General features: G+C 46.6%; 1 protein-coding gene across 7 annotated transcripts in view; it reads right to left on the reverse strand.

Moving 5' to 3' along the window:
• Window positions 1–19,397, reverse strand: part of PXN (paxillin) — a 69,105-nt gene that overhangs the window by 17,015 nt on the left and 32,693 nt on the right. For 4 of the 7 annotated variants that reach the window (XM_050923588.1, XM_050923589.1, XM_050923585.1 and 1 more), the window contains exons 2-6: window positions 14,911–15,137; window positions 14,265–14,380; window positions 9,536–9,675; window positions 9,142–9,343; window positions 8,279–8,414 (exon numbers count right to left, since the gene is read on the reverse strand). In XM_050923588.1, coding sequence (XP_050779545.1) covers window positions 8,279–8,414; window positions 9,142–9,343; window positions 9,536–9,675; window positions 14,265–14,380; window positions 14,911–15,137 — 821 coding nt within the window. Of the gene's footprint in view, window positions 1–8,278; window positions 8,415–9,141; window positions 9,344–9,535; window positions 9,676–14,264; window positions 14,408–14,910; window positions 15,138–19,397 lie in introns of all 7 variants that reach the window. The other 3 variants (XM_050923587.1, XM_050923584.1, XM_050923586.1) reach the window with 1 other exon arrangement.

Here is a 19,397-nt window from a genome sequence, read left to right on the forward strand (position 1 = left end):
GAAAAGAACAAGGCACAACATGGCAGAACAATCACAGCCTGCACACCACGGTGCCCTCCTGACATAAAGCCATCAAGTCAGCCAGGATGGACAAGTGGCAAGTCAGAGTGTGGCACGTGAACACACAGTTGTGCTCCTTCTCACAGGAGGGTGCTGGGAACGAGGAAGGATCATGCAGCCATTGAGCACTTTTTCTTAGGCTCTTCGAAGCTGCAGTTAATTCTTTCTCCTGTAAATGGGGCTGGTGCATCTGCCCCAAAGGCCCAGCCCATTAAACCAAGACTGACAGTCACATTAGCAACTTTCTCTGAATCAGAGCACTTGCACTAATTTGCATATAAATTTCCATACTTTTTGAAGAAAACAATGAAGCATGTAAGCCCTAATATTTGCCTCCCTGAAACACTAGCCTCAGGCCACTCGCAGAAGAGGAGTACATAACTCAGGCTCTGGCCTGCTCAAATCACAAGGGTCTCCTCTGGGTCAAATACATGCTGAATCCGAGGGAAGCATTCTAGGACTTTATGGGCTGTCCTTCAGGAGCCCTGCATTAACCCTCTTCTTCCTCACCCATCCCACTTTTCTTGCCCCTTTTATATCTGAGTGAGAGAAGTACAAAGTTTGTTCCAAAACATGCTCTGCAGTGGTCAGTGGCAGGTACTCTGTTTTTAGTTCTCCACTGCTTATATTGTAAACCTGACAGATCAGGGCTCTGATCCTGTCCACTATGTCAGCTCCTACGTGACAAACAGGAATTATTTCCATTTCCTTAATGGAATAGAAATTAGCATGGCTTGTTTTGTGCACTCCCAAACCAGCCACTGTGGCCTACTAAGTCTGCCACTGCACCCAACGACTCTTGATTTTGGGTATTTATCCGTGTAAAAGGATCATTTTTTAGAATGAAGTTTATAGCCCATTTCCTTACAGAGTTAGCCTATAGCCACTTCATTTTTTTTTTTTGGAGGGGGGGAGGAATCACCGCTGAGATCACTTGGTCTGCCATTGATGATAAAAGGATTTCTCATTCTCTCTCTTACAGCTACATTTGGGCAGCCAGTGAGGCCTCTTACCACAAGAGGGACAGCTCAGTAGAGCACTTAGCATGGCAGTGGCAGCAAGGGACTGTGTTCTAATCCTGGCTCTGATACCAACTCATGCTGAGGTTTAGTTTCCCTTTTTTAATATTAGGGGTAATGGCTGGAATTTTCAAAGGTGCCAAAGGGAGTTGGGTGTTTAACCCCCATGGGAATTGTGTGTCTAACCCACATGGGCTCCTTTGAAAATCCCAGCCAACACAATTTACTTACCTCATTGGGTGTTGTCATGATTAAAGAGCAAGAATTCACTTGCATGCAGGCAAAACCCTTCAGCAGATGGAAGCCACATGCCCTTCCAGCTTAGGTGACTGGAGTGTCTATGCAATCACAGAACTTGTCTGGGATGTCAGACTGCCGAGCTAAGAAGGACTGAGATTGGTAAGCATCTGAATGGGAGACCTCTCTAGGAAAACCCAAAGGGCACCAGAAAGCGATGCTAGTGATTCATTACAGGGCACTCTTCCTTCTGAGCTATAGTTTGTAAGCAGAAAGACTCTGGCAGTAAAGGTGCTATATTGAAATGTATTAATTATTAGAAAACTCCCTGTGCGTTTACACTATTTGTTCTCCCTTACACACCAGCTGCCCTCTGAAGCATAGATGCCATGGTTAAAACGTTCCTGTTTTTACCTGAGTTTGGGACAAAGTTTTCAAGCTTTCTAAAATCCAATCATTTTCAAGGTAAGGCGGCTTATTTTGCTCTAATAATCATTTTTCCAACATGTTAAAAATATTAAAACAAAATGAATGCAGCAGTTAATGTATAAAAAGCTGCACCACAATGGGAGGCTGGTTAATGCAGACACCAAGTCACATAGTAAGGAGGAATCACATGTCACAGATATGCAAATGGTGCAAAACTGCATTCAGTAACCTCAGTGCCAGGTGACTGATAAGCAGAACACCACAATCAAATGGATTCTGTAAGTGAACAGAATGAGCAACTCATTAAGGTTAATGCATCAGCCTGCAGTGGCACCTTTTACTCTGTGGCTTGAGGAAAACTGAACTGAAAGCAAACAAAAAGCCCACACCACCCATCCACACGCTGTAATTTCTGTCTGGACTTTGTCCTCCTGGCTTTAATCAATCTTCTTAGCATGTTTGCCTTATTCCTCCTCTGCCTCTCTCGTACGTGCACAGGACTGCAGCTCAGAAGTAAGGACAGCAGGGCATCGACAACATTTGACATGCAAAGACCTGCTGCTCCCTGCCTCTATTCATGGTACCAGCAAAGTAAAATAGGCCAGAGACCTTGTCAATTCAACTGTGCAACTGAGCTAGCACATGGGAGCAGAATTGAGGGGTGAAAAACAAAAAGGAAGAGGGAAAGAGTGAAACAACTGGGAGGTGAGAGAAAAGGGAAAGTAACTGCTGGGAGCAGGTGGCGATGTCTACAGAGGAGATTGACAAGAAACAGACAAGTTGCCTGGAGAAGAGGTTTTGGAACAAATTGATAAATTAAACAATGAAGTCCCCAAGACCAGATACCATTCACCTGAAAGCTCTGAAGGAACTCAAATATGAAATGGCAGAACTATTAACTATGGTATATAACCTACTGCTTAAATCAGCCTCTGTACATGACTGGTGGATAGCTAACGTGACACCAATTAAAAAAAAAAAAAAAAAAAAAGACTCTGGGGTGATCCTGCCCATTAACTGACTCAGAAGCCTAACTTCAGTACCAGGCAAATTGGTTGAAACTACAGTAAAAAAAAAAACAGTATCATCATACACGTAAGATGAACACAGTATGATGGGGAAGAGTCAACACAGCTTTTGTAAAGGGAAATCATGCCTCACCAATCTATCAGAATTCTTTGAGGGGGTCAACAAACGTGGAAAAAGGTGATCGAGTAGATACAGTGCACTTGGATTTCCAGAAAGCCTTTGACAAGTTTCCTCACCAAATGCTCTTAAGTAGAATAAGGAGTCATAGGATAAGAGTGAAGGTCTTCTCATGGATCAGTCACAGATTAAAAGACAGGAAACAAAGGGTAGGAATAAATGGTCAGTTTTCACACTGGAGAGAGGTAAACAGCAGGGTCTCCCAAGGATCTGTACTGGGACCAGTGTTGTTCAACATATTCATAAATGGATATGGAAAAAGGGATAAACAGTGAGGTGGCAAAGTTTGCAGATGATATAAGAATTAAAGGTAGTTAAGTCCAAAGCAAACTACAAAGGGATTTCACAAAGCTGAATGACTGGGCAACATAATGGCAGATGAAATTCAGTGTCGATAAATGCAAAGTAAAGCAACATTGGAAAACATAATCTCAACTATACAGACAAAATGATGGGATATAAATTAGCTGTTACCATTCAAAAAAGAGATCCTGGAGTCATCATGGATAGTTCTCTGAAAACATCTGCTCAATATGCAGCAGAAGTCAAAAAAGGGGATAGATAATAAGACAGAAAATATCAAAGCCATGGTATGCCCACACCTTGAATACTGCATGCAGTTCTGGTCACCTCATCTCAAAAAAAGAGAGATTAGAATTGGAAAAAGTACAAAGAAGGGCAACAAAAATGACTAGGGGTATGGAACAGCTTCCATATGAGGAGAGATTAAAAAGACTGGGACTGGTCAGTTTGGAAAAGAAACAACTAACAGATGATACAGGTCTATAAAATCACGAATGGTGTGGAAAAAGCGAATAAGGCTGGGTTCTTCACCCTTTTACGTAACACACGAACCACATACCCCTTAATGCAATTAAGTCAGCAAGTTTAAAAGACATATAAGGAAGTACTTCTTCACACAACACACAGTCAACCTGTGGAACTTGTTGCCAGGGAATGTTGTGAAGGCCAAAAGCATAACTGGGTTCAAAACAGAATTAGATAACTTCATGGAGGACAGGTCCGTCAATGGCTATTAGCCAAAATGTTCAGGGACACAACCCCATGCTCTGGGTGTCTCTAAACTTCTGACTGCTAGGAGTTGGGACTGGATGACAGTGGATGGATCACTCAAATTGCCATGTTCACTCCCTCTGAAGCATTTGGCACCAGTCACTGTAGGAAGACAGGATATCGGACTAGACGAACCATTGGTCTAACCCAGTATGGCCATTCTCATAATGGAAGTAAAGAGAAATAGACATGGAGATGTTTATGCATTCTTGACACCACTAGAGTAGCTATAAGTTTCAGATACACAGTTAGGCACGTCAGCATCTCACAGAAATGTAACTGCATACAGTAACTCCTCACTTAACATCATCCTGGTTAACGTTGTTATGTTGCTGATGAATTAGAGAACATGCTCATTTAAAGTTGCGCAAAGCTCCCTTATAACATTAGTTTGGCAGCCGCCTGCTTTGTCCACTGCTTGCAGGAAGAGCAGCCCGTTGGAGCTAGTTGGTGGAAGCTTAGCACCAGGGTGGGCCCGCAGCCCCCTTAAGTTCCCTGTGTGGCAGCCACCCAGCAGGCTATCAATTGCTGGCAGTTCAGCTGTCCCTCCTCACCACTGCCGTGTGCTGCTCCTGCCTTCGAGCTGCTCCCTGGAGCCTCCTGCTTGCTGTACAGGGGGGTGGGAAAGGTAGGTGCTGATGTCAGGGTGTCCCCTTCCCCTGGCTCCTGTACCCCATCAGGAGTAGGGGGGGAGGAGAGGACAGGACCTAGGGAGATTGCTGGCAGCAGCTGCTGTCTCAACTTGCTGATCTACTTAAAAAGGTAGTATACTTAGAATGGGGTCGGCAAAAAAGGGCAATGTGCGTCCCTCTCTCACACACAAACTCACAGTGTGTGTGTCTGTCTCTCACACACATTTTCCCCACGACACGTCCTCCCCGCCAAGCACTTTGGAAAGTGGAGGGAGTGCTGTGCTCCAGTGGGATAGCGTGGGTCCATCATCACGTTCAGTTTCCGCAGGGGACGTTTGCAGCCACTGCCCTGCATCTATTGTGTCTCCTCCCTCCATTTGTGCTGCCTTGTAGAGCGTGAGGCTACATTATCAATGTGTTAACACTTGTTGGCTTAGCCAAGTGCTAGTTCATCATTTAGCAGCAAGGCATTCCCTAGGAAATATCCCATCCTCTGATTCCATCACCTCAACCAAGCTTCAGTCATCATTGCTGTGTACAGTATTAAATTGTTTGTTTAAAACTTACACTGTGTGTATGTGTGGAGAGAGAGTCAGTCAGTCTTGTCTGGCGAAAAAAATTCCCTGGAACTTAACCCCCACATTTACATTAATTCTTATGGGGAAATTGGATTTGCTTAACATCATTTTGCTTAAAGTAATATTTTTCGGGAACATAACTGCAACTTTAAGCAAGGAGTTACTGTATTTATGAAACCAAAATTATTTAAAAACAAAACAAAAATTGTCCCTAACCCTTGCTGTCGAGGGTAACTTCGGAAACCCAAATGCATGGTCCACATTTTCTGGTTTGCTCCCTGGGCTCAGCCACCTATACAGCTAGGAAACAAGCAAGGGGGACAAGAGTACTCTGAGATTCTAATGGGCCTGCCAAACCTACCCATCCTGCCAGGCAGCTTTTACTAGTGCTCTGAAATTTAGTCTCACAGCCTTTCCAATGACTGTAAGACAGTCAAGCCCCCAGGCTTACAGACTTCCGACCCCAAGTGCGTCTTCTGTAGAAGAGACACAAAAGGCTGGAAAGCTGAAGTCCTTAGGCTGCATGAGGATGTTTTTCAATCATCAAGAGTTCACTTGTGTATATCTGTGCTTAGTGCCAGCAGCCACAATGAGATTTTACTTGCTAAACGTTGACAATAATGTCATGAACATATGGGTGCTGAATATGTTATCCTGCAGCTTCTAAATCACCTGTCTCTGGCTTGAGTAATTTACTTGGGCTATCACAGAGGGAATTCTTTTCTACCTAACTGCACAGTTGAATAAAGTGCCAATTTTCAACATACAGAAGGTTAATAGTGCTCTGGACTAGAAATGTTATTGTTTAATATATTGATGTGAGAACAAAAGGTGAACAGCCAAGTGACAAAATCTGCAGGTGATGCAAGATTAAGTTAGTCAAAACTAGAAAAGACTGTGAGGAACTTCATAAGATCCTAACAAAACTAGGTGATTGGGCCACATGACAGCAGATTAAATTCATTGCAACAAATGCAAAATAATGTAAATTATTCCTTCCAAATTTAAAGTACTCACACCCATTTCTGGTTTCTAAATTACCTGTAAACACTTAAGAGAAACAGGCAGCTCAATGAAATCCTCTGTTCCATACACAGAATCATAGAATATCAGGGTTGGAGGGGACCTCAGGAGGTCATCTAGTCCAATCCCCTGCTCAAAGCAGGACCAATCCCCAGACAGATTTTTACCCCAGTTCCCTAAATGGCCCCCTCACATGGATTGAACTCACAACCCCGGGTTTAGCAGGCCAAGGGACAAACCATTGAGCTATCCCTCCCCCCCAATAACAGCAGTCAAAAAAGCAAATGATGTTAGGGTGCACAAGGAATGAAAATCTAATATTATATAAATCCATGGTACCCTCTTCCCCATTCTGGAATATTTTGTTGAGCTCTGGTTGCTCATCTAAAAAATAAATAAATACAGTGGGAACAGAGGCCATTCAGGTGACAAAAAATGGTGAGAGGCCAGGAGAAGCTTTCATATGAAGACAGATTGAAAAGATTGGGACTTTACTGGATTAGGGAAAAAAAGATTTAAGTGAGGCTATGGTAGAAATACACAAAATAACGAGTGTTATAAAGAGGGTAAGTCAGGCACTCCTACTTTACCCTCACTCATAATATAAGAGATTAAATTCAAATAAAATTCAAAATATTAAAAATCATAAAATGGAATCTTTTAGTCATCTTGCTAAGATTGTGGCATAAATGATATCATGTGACAATGAGTTCCACAGGTTAGCTATGCATTGTAAGAAAGAGTATTACACATCTGAAAGGACAAGACAATCCAATGTTTGTGTAAGCATGTGTGATATCTATATAAAAATCTTATGTAAGGGATACAAACCCTCCCACTCCAGGTAATAAGGTAACCACTAACTGAGGAAGAAACTTTCCTCATGGGCAGGTTATTCCTTTTTTTTTTCCTTCTTCCCCCAACCTTCCTCTGAACTAGCTGGTACTAGCCAGTAAAATAGCTGGATCACTGGTCTGATCCAGTATGAAAATTCAGATGTTCCAGATATGTTGATGCAGCACTTCCCATCCTCCTGCCCCAAAAGGCTTAGACATCAATCCCATTTTTACCTGAATGGTGGGAGGTTCTTTAGAACCCAACTCTGGAAATTTCTTGCCCTTTGAGATGAAATCTTTACTACCCAAATCATCTGCCTGGAAGTCTCAAAAATCATCTCCCATCTTCTTGATTGGGAAAAATCAAGGGCAACAAAGGAGATATCCTCCAGAACAGCAGAGGCTGGTCTTTGCCAGTAAATAGATGGGAGATGGTTTCCTCTTATTAAATTACAACCCACCAAAACAATGGACTCTGCACTTACAAGAACTCAGCTCCTATCTGTTGCCAACAAAACATTTCATTTCACTGTGAATCACACACTGTCACACTCCTCCCCATCACCCGCAAAAGATATCCCCACCCTACAAATTGGTGTTGCTGGGCAACATAGGTGCAGTTAGTCATTATTTCAATGAAGTGTTTTTCCTGAATCAGAACAAAAAAAATTGGCACTACATCAGCTGGGATTTCCCCTCAGGATGTTGACAGAGATAGGCATTGCCTTGATACAGTGTTTGGCATAGGGAGAAATACCCCTGAATGCTAGCTGAACACTTGGTACGACACACAGCAGCAGTTACATCAGAAAATCCTCCCTGCTTTTGAGAGATTTCTGGACATTATGAGATCTGCACTTGGCATCAGCATATTCTATCTATTGCTCAACACATCAGAAGATTAGCCTAGTCCTGTGAATGCTACACGAGGGCAAACCCTGCCAGATCTAAAGAGCAGTAAACTTAGTTTACAAGTCTCTGCATCATCCACACCAGATATAAGATTTGTCACACCAATCACACCTGCAGCAGCACTTTGACAGCACTAATACACCACCGAGAATTGACTGGTACAAGGAGTAAGGGCTGCAGTGGGTGATCTGAGGAGAGGAGGTGGTCAGTAGAAATGGATGACAGATAAGTGAGTGGAGAACACAAGATCAGAAGTTATTACGGTTGGGCACCTTGAAGTCCGAGAGAGATGCCATCAGCTCATCCAGTTCTCTTGTGGCTGAAGAAGCAGATATGCGAGTCTGCTGCTGGCTGGAGGTGACCCGCTGTGGGCTGCTCACCTCACCCTGGTTCACAGTGATGGCAGGGCTGATAAAAAAACAAAACAAAACCACACACATTACATGTTAATGTGGTGGTGGTGGTGAAAAATCCCAGGCTCACAGCCTCAGCTCTAGGGATTCTGTTTATTCCCAGGACAGGTACAGCAAGGAAAGCAGCATGGCCAGATTCCCCACACTTGGACCCCAAATACGCCTCAACATGCCTTCCAGGAGATCAGCTTCTGTGGCACTTCCAACCCTTTGCTCTCTCTATGAGACTGCCAAAGATGCCAATTAGTGCAGCTGTGGTAGTTGGTGATATGAGCAAGCATCCATTAGGAACTAAACTGAGACCCACCCAATTTATTTTGACAGATGGTGACAATTTTCAGTCAGCATGACTGAGTTCAAAACAGAATTAGGTAAGTTCATGGAGGATAGGTCCATCTGGAATTAAACATGTACCCCCAATGGTAAAATGACCCATTGTATACTTATTTGTTTTTCCAACATTAGCAGCTTCTGACTCAATGTCAGTTGCAGTAAATCTGAGCCCAAAAAAGAAGCAGACATGGCTACAATCTTCAACTTCCTCCTTGACCTTCCGCAGTTTGGAGAGAGCAAATCCCCTCATTACCAAGAAAACAGGAGGCCATCTGCCCAGCAGTACTGCACTCTCCTAGCTGCTGTCACTAAATGGTGTGAAGTCACTAACCCATCTCTGCCCCAATGCCCCCTGCACCTAAGGGAACAGTAGCTGGGTCAGTACTCACACTGGACTTGGCACAGAGCTCTCCAGTTCATCCAAAAGGCTCTCCACACTGGGACGCACATCCTCAATCCCACGTCCTCCATTCCGCTTTGGCTTCTCTTTTGTAGGGGGTGCTGCCTTCATCCCCAAAGAGCTACTGCTCTCTGGGACAACATAGTGAGGTCCAGTCCCACTGGGCAGGGAGGGGCTTCTGCTCGCTTCATCTGACAGGAAAAAAAACAGAGTCAATAGACCCTCGCTTACAGTGGAAAGAGGCAGATACAACATGGGGAGGGCAAAAAGGAGGATGAACTGGGCAGGGGAGAAGGACTTACAGGGAAATTTATACATGGAAGGAGGTGTGAGATCCAGGCATCAACATACTTAGCACTGACACATGGGTCACCACTTCCTACCTGTTGGGAAGCCACTAGGGGGACTGTGCTGAACAGCGTTCAGTTCTAGGAGTAGTCGGTCCAGTTCTGACAGGTTGCTGCCCAATGAAGAGCTCATCATGGTGGGAGATGGTTCTGCAGACTTCTGCTTGTTGGGAAAACTGGGTTGAGAGGGAAAAGAGGAGTGTAAAACTGGAGTCACCCCCCTTTTGGGTGAAAGATAAAGCATGGTGGGGTCTGGGGAAAGCTTTGTAACAACAGCCCCACTGGCACCTTGTCAAGAACCCAAGACATTTAAATGTACACACTAAAAATACAATAAATAAATGTACTCAGCATAGTATCAGCTGGTGCTCGTTGTTGGAGGACACTAGCACCAAAGCAGCTGATCAGCTGTGTCCTCACTCTGCAATAGCAGCCATGAACAAAGTCTCAGATTTCTATGGCTGCATGTAGCACAGGGTTAACAAGACTGCAGGTCAGGGATATGCAGAAGAGAAACAGAACCATTAGCTAGCATAGAAGAAAGTCATTTGTTTCCACTGACATCATAAAAGCAAGAAAGAAATTCCCTCCTAGAGGAAGAGGTGAAGCATGGCTGGTTTAGAGGAAGGGAAGGCAACTGAAGTACATACCCCACTCAGCTTTCTGCTATCTAGCCCAGGGGTGGGCAAGCTTTTTGGGCCAAGGGCCACATCTGGGTAGGGAAATTGTGTACAGGGCTGGGGCACAGGAAGGGGATCAGGGCATGGGTTTGGGGCAGAGGAAGGGTGTGGGGTGTATGAGGGGGCTCTGGGAAGGGGGCTGAGGTGCAGGAAGGGTGCAGGGTGTATGGGAGGTTCTGGAAAGGGGGTTGGGGTGCAGGAGGGGTGCAGAGTGAAGAGGGGGCTCAGGGCAGGGGTACAGGAAGGGTGCAGACTGCAGGAGGAGGCTCAAGGCAGGGGTTGGGGTGCACAAGGGTGCAGGGTGTATGAGGGCTCACGGCAGGGAGTTGGGGTGCAGGGTATATGGGGGCCCTGTGGGGCTGGATCCGGCACACAGGCTGTAGTTTGCCCACCCCCGCTCTAGCCTCCTTAACTACTAAGTGATAAAACAGCATACAGCAAGGTACATGGTAACAGAAACCCAACAAAAAGGCATAAGGTCTTTCTTTAAGCCCCAATAAACTGTGACACAGTCCTTTACCTTCTAGGGTGCTACTCCACACAAACAATTAAAAAATCATATCACCACATTAAATATGTACATTTAATGTTATTTTATTATATAACTGTGTGTGATGTTTGTTTTAGATACTACTTATCCCGTAGGGATATTCCCCACCCCTACTCCCCATTGTCATACCAATACTTAGCACTTGCAGTGCTTTGCGTCTTCAGAGTGCTGTAGACATTGATCTTTGCAACCACTCTGGGAGGGAAATAAGTTTACCACAGTTTATCAGATAGGAAAAACTGAGGCACAAAGAGAAGTGATTTCTTTAATGTCACAAAATAAGTTAGTTTCCAATCTGGATCAGAAATCAACACTTCCTGGCTGCCAGTCCTGTGACCAACAATCACACCCGCTATCTATCTCCCTGCCATATCAGAACATTATTGTTACAGGCTTTAGAACTCCACAAAGCCTACAATACAAATGACAACCCTGGAGTTGCATAATACGACCAGTGGCTACCCCCATCTTGAATCTGAAGGTGAAGTCCACTGATGTTGTAGCCTCGGTATGCAGTGTGTCATCTTGATCCACGCAGCCAGGCTGCACCTCTTGCTGGGACCCGCCAGCCATGCCCCAAGATTAACAAACAAGGGAAGCTGCGAACTGCTCCATTTTGTGTCATTTGCATGCAGTCCTCATGCCCCTGGCAACTGCCATTACTGCCTGAGTTGGGAAAGTCTGGACATCCATGTTTGGGTATGTCTACACTGCAATGCATACCAGGATTAGCAGAACTCGGGTTAACTGATCCTGGGTTTGTTAATCTAGGGCTTCAGCATCTACTCTTCAGCATTTGTAACCTCAGGTTAGGAATTGCTGAACCTTGGGTGCCAACCTGGGCCTCCACTGTCTACACTGCATTACACAGGCCTGAGTCCAGCCACCCATATCCCAGACTTCCTAGCACTCTCCCCAAATGTGGCCACTCTAGCCCTTTGTTCATGATGCAGTGTGGGAAAACTTGACTATCCACCAAAAAGATCAGCCATACGATTGTGGGATACTTTTGGCAGACCACCAGAGCACGAGTCCAGTGGGGCTGCATCAACACAGCAAACCAACAGGGTTTGAACCCTGTGTCCCAGCTTGACTCAGGTTCAGACCTTTCAGCCCTGTAGGGCCCTGGGACCTTGGGTTAGTGCAATCCGTGTGTAGACAAAAGGAGATTACAGCTGAGCCTGAGTCTGAACCCTGGGTTTATGTTGCTTACCCTTAGGATATGTTACACTGCAGTAAAACACCCGCGGCTGGCCCATGTCAGCAGACGTGGGCTCGCTCGGCTATAAAACTGCAGTGCAGAGGTTCAGGCTCAGGCTTAAGCCTGGGCTCTGGGGTCCTGGCCCAAGCATCTATGCTGCAATTTTATAGCCCAAGGCCCACAAACCCCAGTCAGCTGACAGGGGACAGCTGCAGGTGTTTTATTGCAGCCTAGATATACCTTTAACAGCTTTAACCAAAACCAGGACTGTCAGGCTGCTGTTGAACTAATTCAAGAACCAGCTTTCATTGTGATCAGCAGAAAGAACTGACGTGGTTAAAACTTGTCATGGATCAGGAAAAAGTTACAGCTGCAGCAACTTAAAAATACCAGACAACAGGTGGACTGTGCAGTTTGGGGAGGTTGCTGGAAGCAGCTCTCGGGATCCTAGAGCTGCAGGGGGAGTTATATTAACTTGAGAAAGGAAGTAACAGCAGCAGAAATTGGAACACAAAAAAAAAGCTGTCTCCCTGTTCTTGTTACCTTTCCACAGTCTCCTAATAGGAGAGTGGGGGCGGTATTTGTGGCCGTAAAGATGTATCTAAATAGTTCTGACCTCTCTGAGCACGGAGATTTATAGATTTGCCATGAGCAGTCAGATTGTTCCTTCATTCAAGGTCATTTTATAAGTCAAATCACTTCACATCCAGCCAGTTCACAAGTAATTGAATCATTTCTGTTGGTCATTCCCTGGACGCAGCTTCTGTCTCCCCTCTAAGAAACTGCATCTAGGATGTTCAACATGGGACTACAGGAGACTATCCTTTGCATTTTTATGGAGCTGTTCATCCATAGAGCTCAGAGCAGGCTCAGGTTTACCGTACAGTAACTCCTCACTTAACATTGTCCCGGTTAACGATGTTCATTGTTACGTTGCTGATCTATTAGGAAACAGGCTCCTTTAAAGTTGCACAATGCTCCCTTATAATGTTGTTTGGCAGCTGCCTGCTTTGTCCACCGCTTGCAGGATTCCCTGGAAGAGCAGCCCCTCCTCTTGGGGATTTGAACTGGAGGGGCTGGCATCTCCCCCCGCCCCATCAGCTCCCTTAACTTCCCTGTAAGGTATGAGACTCAGCAGCTGCCCAGCAGCAGTTCAGGTGCTCCCCCACTGCTCCTGACCTGCCCTCTGCCTTGGAGCTGCTCCCAGGAGCTCCCCGCTTGCTGGGGAGGGGGGGGAGAGGGGTGCTGATGTCAGGATGGCCCCCTGCTCCGTACCCCCTCTCCACAAAGTGGAGGAGGGGGACAGGGCTCAGGGACAGAAAGGAGGGAGCTTGCTGGAAGCCAATGTTTCCTGTCTGACCTACTTAAAAGGGGAGTGTACTTGAAGTGGGGCCAGTGTACTTAAAGGGGCAAGACATGTCTCTCTGACTAATGCATACCCCTCCAAGCACTTTGCAAAGTCAGCACCTGTGCAGCCGGGTACGTGCTGTCAGGAGGAGAGAGTGGTGCACTCTAGCTGGATAGTGTGGGTTCATCATCATGTTCAGTTTTTGCAGGGAAGTGTTTGCAGTCACTGTCCTGCATCTATTGTGTTTCCTCCCTCCTGCCTCAGTCCATTCTGCCTTGTAGAGTGTGAGGCTATATTAACAACAGCTTGTTAACCCTTGAGGGCTCAGCCGAGTTCTAGTTCATCATTTAGCAGCAAGGCATTCCCTGGGAAATATTCCACCCTCTTACTCTACCACCTAAACCAAGCTTCACAATCATTCATTGTTGTGTACAAATGTTAAACTGTTTAAAATTGTTTAAAGCTTATACTGTATACGTCTATAATGTCTTTTGTTCCCCCTCCCCCTCCTGCATTTACATTAATTCCTATGGGGAAATTAGATTCACTTAACATCGTTTCGCAGAAAGTCACATTTTTCAGGAACAGAACTACAACATTAAGTGAGGAGTTACTGTACAATTGGAGAAACAAACACAGCAAGGATAAGTCACTTATCCAAGATCAGATAGCAAGTCACGGGCAGAGTTTGAAACAAAAGCCATTTTTTCATGATTCTCTGGTGCCCTATTCACTGGATCATGTTGCTTCCTACCCTGCCTATGGAGTGATTAAACCAGCTTTCCCATCTCAAAGTCATTTCCACAAGGCTAAATTAACAATGACCTCCATGAAAAAGGAGTTCTCTGAACTCTAGAGAGCCCTGAGCAGTAAAACCGAAACAGGACAGGTGAGTCAGTATCTATCCCGCCTCCTATAACTGGAAGCGGAGTCACAGCGCTTACTGCCCACAATTCAGGCTTCTCATCTCCCTAGGGGCAGGATACCTGTAGACGTGCTCCTCTTCACTGGCACGTGAGGAAGAAGAGCAGACACTCTCTCGGGGAACAGAGGCACTGGAACTTTTGGCACTGGAGCTGTACACAGGAGACTGGGACTGAGGCTGAGGAAATGAGATTTGTATTGGAAACTGCAAACATTGAACAAATGCGTGAAATTAACAGGACAAAGCCTGACAACAAACAGCTACAGATCAGCCTCAACCCCTATTGCACAAGCTAGCTCAGCAACATGTCTCTTGCTCCCTCTAGCTCACCTTGAATTTTGCCACTGAGCTGGAAATCTCCCAGTCTCCTTTCCACAGGCTGCAAGGTGGGGTGATTAATACTAGTCTTTTGTACTGTGGTTTTCACTGGAACATTGATGACGGGTCTTCAACTGGTATTTTATCACTAAACCAGACAGAAGTGGGTGCCTAGACTCTCCCTTCCCCCAATCACTCCATCTTGTTGGGAAACTTCCCCCATTTCCTCACCACATACCAGCCTGCTGATTACCCAAACTCCTCCTTACTCTCCATAATCCCCTCTCTCCCTCTCTCCTCACCTCATCTCCTGCACCCTAGATACACTCCAGATCAGTTCAGAAGATATGCACAAACCCCTTCGCTTCCCCCAAGCATTGCATACTTACTTGCTGGTGGATGTATCGGGAGACACTGGGTTGCCACTGGTCTAAAGGGTCAATCACAGTCCCATTCAGAGCTTCGCTGGAAGGAGGGGGTGGCACAGGCGGGGGCACTGGGATCTCCTGGTATGTATGGTTTCCAGTTGGATAGGAATAGGGTGTTTCCTCCGACAAGAACACGGGCCGTTTGGAGATGTGAGAGGTGGTAGACTCCAGGTCCGCTAGCAAAGCATCTGCAGAGAAACAACACGAAAGGTCTTTTTGTCTTAAGCAGACCACCAGTTTATTCCTCTTCCCCTCATTCAGATGGTGTCACATTTACAGCCCCTCTGGATGATCTACTGCACATCCTTCAAAACTGTACTGGACAGGGAAAGTGGGTCAGTAAAACCTCTGCTATAAAAGGAAACTTCAAGAGGCACCAAAGTAGCCAGAAGAAATCCCAATCTGGGATTTTCTGCTAAACTGGGGAACAGCCCAGCAGCAAGGAGCATTTGGTCTCATTGTGCTTTGCAGTAGAAGAACTCGGACAAATCTACGTCAGATATTGACACAGATTAATTAAATGCCCTATATAATTCAAACATGGCTGTGAGTGCCACTTTCTCCAGGAAACGAGTTCCCTGGAAAGGATCTTCTCTGGAATCAAAGGAGCCTGAACTGGCACAAAAGAGACTTTTTCAATCAGTTTTCAAAAAGTTTCAATCAGTCTATCAGTGCAGCAAGCTACCATTTGCCTCCCAGAGGAACAAGATTCCTCCTCAGCACATAGCAAGCCACAAACGGTTAACTGGATGGTGCCTGCTAGGTAAATGCAATTTCATCGTCTGGAAACAGTTCTTAACTTGCTGGGTGAAGACTGTTTACAAATTTCTGAAGGGAAGAAAAAACCTCCATAAAGCTAGAAACATACACACTAGCATGTCAGGGAGAGGGAAACACATAACGAGCGGGTAAGATCCTCTCTGGAATCAGAATAGTCACTTCAACCTCTGAGCAAGAAAAGGGTCCCCACCATTTTGGCTTTCTTTCTGCAAGCTTTGCTCCGTGCCCGGTCCAAGCACAGCAAGGACCCTTTGCAGTGACTCACAGACAAATCCCAGCTTGCTGGGCCTGTGATCCCACCCCAAGACACCTCCTGCAATCCCCAATGGTGGAAACTCCAGTGAAGCATTGCAGGTCTGTACTGTACTTGTTTTCTAAAGAAAGCCTCACTGGCTGGGTGCCCAGCCTTCCAGAGGAGCAACAGACTCCAACACACACCTACTTAAGGCTAGTAGAGAAGAGAGGAGCTGGTCCACAAGGGACACAGGCATTCTCCATTACCAGAGCATCAAGATGTACCAGGCAGGACAGTTCAGACAGACAGAATGCTGCCAGTGTGCAGTAAAGTAGTGCAGTTTATGTAGGACTAGGAGATGAAGCTGCTTCTCCAGAAGCCCCTTTAACTGCTCTGGATCTCCATCCCCTTCACCACAACTGCAGACCAACAGTCTTCAAGGCATCTCTCAGCCATTTTCCTCTGTGTGCTACAGCTAGCTTCAGTTCCTTCAGAACTCAGAGGGAAAATCTCTCCCATTGCTAGGCTTCACAGACATCTGGGCTTTCCAAAGCATAGCACAGGTCCCAAGTCCCAGCTGGCAACATGCAGTCTCTGATGGCAGCCTACTGGCTGTCTCCTCAAAACCCCTTAGTGAGCTGAGCAGCTCATACAAGCCCAACACATTCAATAACCCAAACTGTATGCAAAGGTCAAATGGGGGACAGAAGTTGTCACACTACACAAAGAAGGAAGGAGAGGCTTTCCTATTCTCCCAAGGGCATCTTCCTCCATGGGCCAAGGTGTTACCATGGAGAAAGATCTCTTAAATCAGAGCCCATCCCTATGGCAGGGCAGAAGAGAGGGCCCCAGCAGAGGAGGAACGTTAAATTAATGCCATGACTTTAGTCTCACCAAAAAAAGATACTCCAAGTCATTTAAACCACAGTCGTCATCTTATGGTGGCCAAAATATCCCAGGAACAGATTCTCCAAGGGCTTTTCACAGCTGGGGAAAAGTCAGTCCAACCTTTTTTAAGCAACAGAACAGCGGGTGGATTCCAGAGCTATACAGACACATACCTCAGAGGAGCCGAGAAAGTACTGCCGCCGCTCTGACTGTGCAGGTCCAATGACTCTGTGGTTTTGTGTACAGTTTCCTGCACAATCTCTATCAGGGAAGGTGGGGTTCTTGCCTCCATGCACTTCTCCGGGCCAATGACTAAAGCAAATCAGACTCCACCAGGAAGCAAGAAAACCACACAAACTCAAGCCTTCAGAGTCTCCACACCCATAGCACATGAAAGCAGAGCCCTGTGCAAGGCATTCTGGACACACCTTCCTATCCCTCCCATTCACTGTTTTTCTCCCTCTAAGGGGCAGACACACGTAAATTTCAGCTCCTCACAAAAACCGCCTTCTCAGCTCACTTGCCCCTCAAAAGAGAGGCTGAGCAGAGGGTACTCCATTTCCTCTTGCTACACAGCACAAAACTAAGCAAAACTAGCTAGATGCACCTGCTTGGTCCCATGTGTCTGTGCATATGACAGGTTGGACAAGGAGGGAAAGGGAGAGAGTGGAGAGTAAGCGCAGGTGATGTAAAGAAGAAACACAACTTTCCCAGCTGCCCACTGACAAAAAGAGCCACAGTGCATTGAAAGGAAATATGGACACAACCACTCTACTCCCTGCTTGTGAACGGTTACGTGGCAGACAGTACAGTTTAATGATTAACTTCCCCCTACATCCTCCCCCTTCCTGACTTGAGCAAACACTACAGAGCTGAGGAACAGGAAGCTGAAGGAGGAGGGGAGAAAAAAAGGCTGGAAGGGGATCACTCACAGTTACTGGATGATCAGGGGGGCTGGTGACGAACTATGCTTCAGCTTTACAACTGCTTCCAGAGCAGTTCAGTTACATACACCAGGGCAAGATCCCCCAAGGCCTGTGCACACTGAGTGGAGAGAGGCAGAAAGGGAGATAAGATAGGGAGCAACCATCTGAAGAGCTGAGAAACTCATTTTGAGGTCAACATAATAAAGTTCAGTTCACTACACTAACCCTCAATCCCAAAAGGGACATTGGGGCCCAGGAGGTCAGAGCCTGCTGAATTGTACCAGTCTGTGATACTTTCACCATGTGGAAAGGTGCCCCCTAAGGATTAGTCCATCAAGGCCTTTATAGACTAGCCCAGTGGTTTTCAAACTGTGGCTCGTGACCCTGTACTGGGTTGCGGAATCTAAGGCACTGAGTTGTGGCGGCTCTAGTCAGCACTGCCAACCAGGCTGTTAAAAGTCCCGTTGGCAGTGCTGTCCAGCTAAGGCAGGCTAGTCCCTACTTGTTCAGACACCGGGCTGCGCCCCGGAAGTGGCCAGCAGCAGGTCAGGCTCCTAGGCAGGGGGGCCATGGGGCTCCACGCGCTGCCTCTGCCCCGAGCACCAGCTCCACACTCCCACTGCCAAAGACGGTGGCTGTGGGCGAGAGTTGTGCGCCTCCGCCTATGAGCTGGACCTGCTGCTGGCCGCTTCCAGGGTGCAGCACGGTCCGCAGTGCCAGGACAGGCAGGAACCCTGCCTTAGCATGGCCACTGACCAGGAGCCACCCAAGGTAAGCCCGCGCTCCAACACTATGCCCCAGTCCCCTACCCCAGCCCTGAGCACCCCCCCAAACCCAGAGCCCCCTCCTGCACCTCAAACCCCTCATCTCTGGCCCCACCCCAGAGCCTGCACCCCCATCCCAGAGCCCTGATTCCCTCCTGTACCCTAACACCATGCCCCATCCCATGGCCCCCTCCCACATATCGAACCCCTCATTCCCAATCCCACCCCACAGACCTCATCCCCACACCCTAAACCTCTGCTCCAGCCCTGAGCTCCTCCCACAACCCAAACCCCTCATCCCCAGCTCTGTTGGGTCACGGGCATCAACAATTTTCTTCAATGGGGTCACCAGAAAAAAAGTCTGAAACAACACGGGACTAGACCACAGTTCAGGCTGCTTCTGACATACATATATTACAGCCTTGATTGATTTCTTGGTTAAGGAAATGTTCCTTCTTGAATATTCCTCTCCTCCTCCCAGGCAGGCAGTGCTGTGTGAGATTGGACAAGCAAATAAAAAGGTTTCTCGTTTCCAACCAACATGACACATGTTCACTAAAAAATCTGAACTCACTGGGGACCAATAGTTTTTGTATTGCTGCTGGCCAACAGAGGGCACCGTGGTGGCTCTACACACAGCTCGACGGAAACTTTCAGAGCAATTCGCTAACTTGGCAGCAACCCATCACTCTGCCTGTTCAGCTCCAAAGAGCTGCCCTTATTTTAGATTTGCATATTGCATACCAACCTTCTGCCAGTCCCACTTACACTGCAATTCCCCAGCCCCCAGAACACACCACAGCATCTCTGGGACCACAACCCGACATCCCAGTAACAGCCACACATGCTGCAGTA

This window comes from Gopherus flavomarginatus, chromosome 15 (genome assembly GCF_025201925.1).
Source record: "Gopherus flavomarginatus isolate rGopFla2 chromosome 15, rGopFla2.mat.asm, whole genome shotgun sequence".
Taxonomy (NCBI): Eukaryota; Metazoa; Chordata; order Testudines; family Testudinidae; genus Gopherus; species Gopherus flavomarginatus.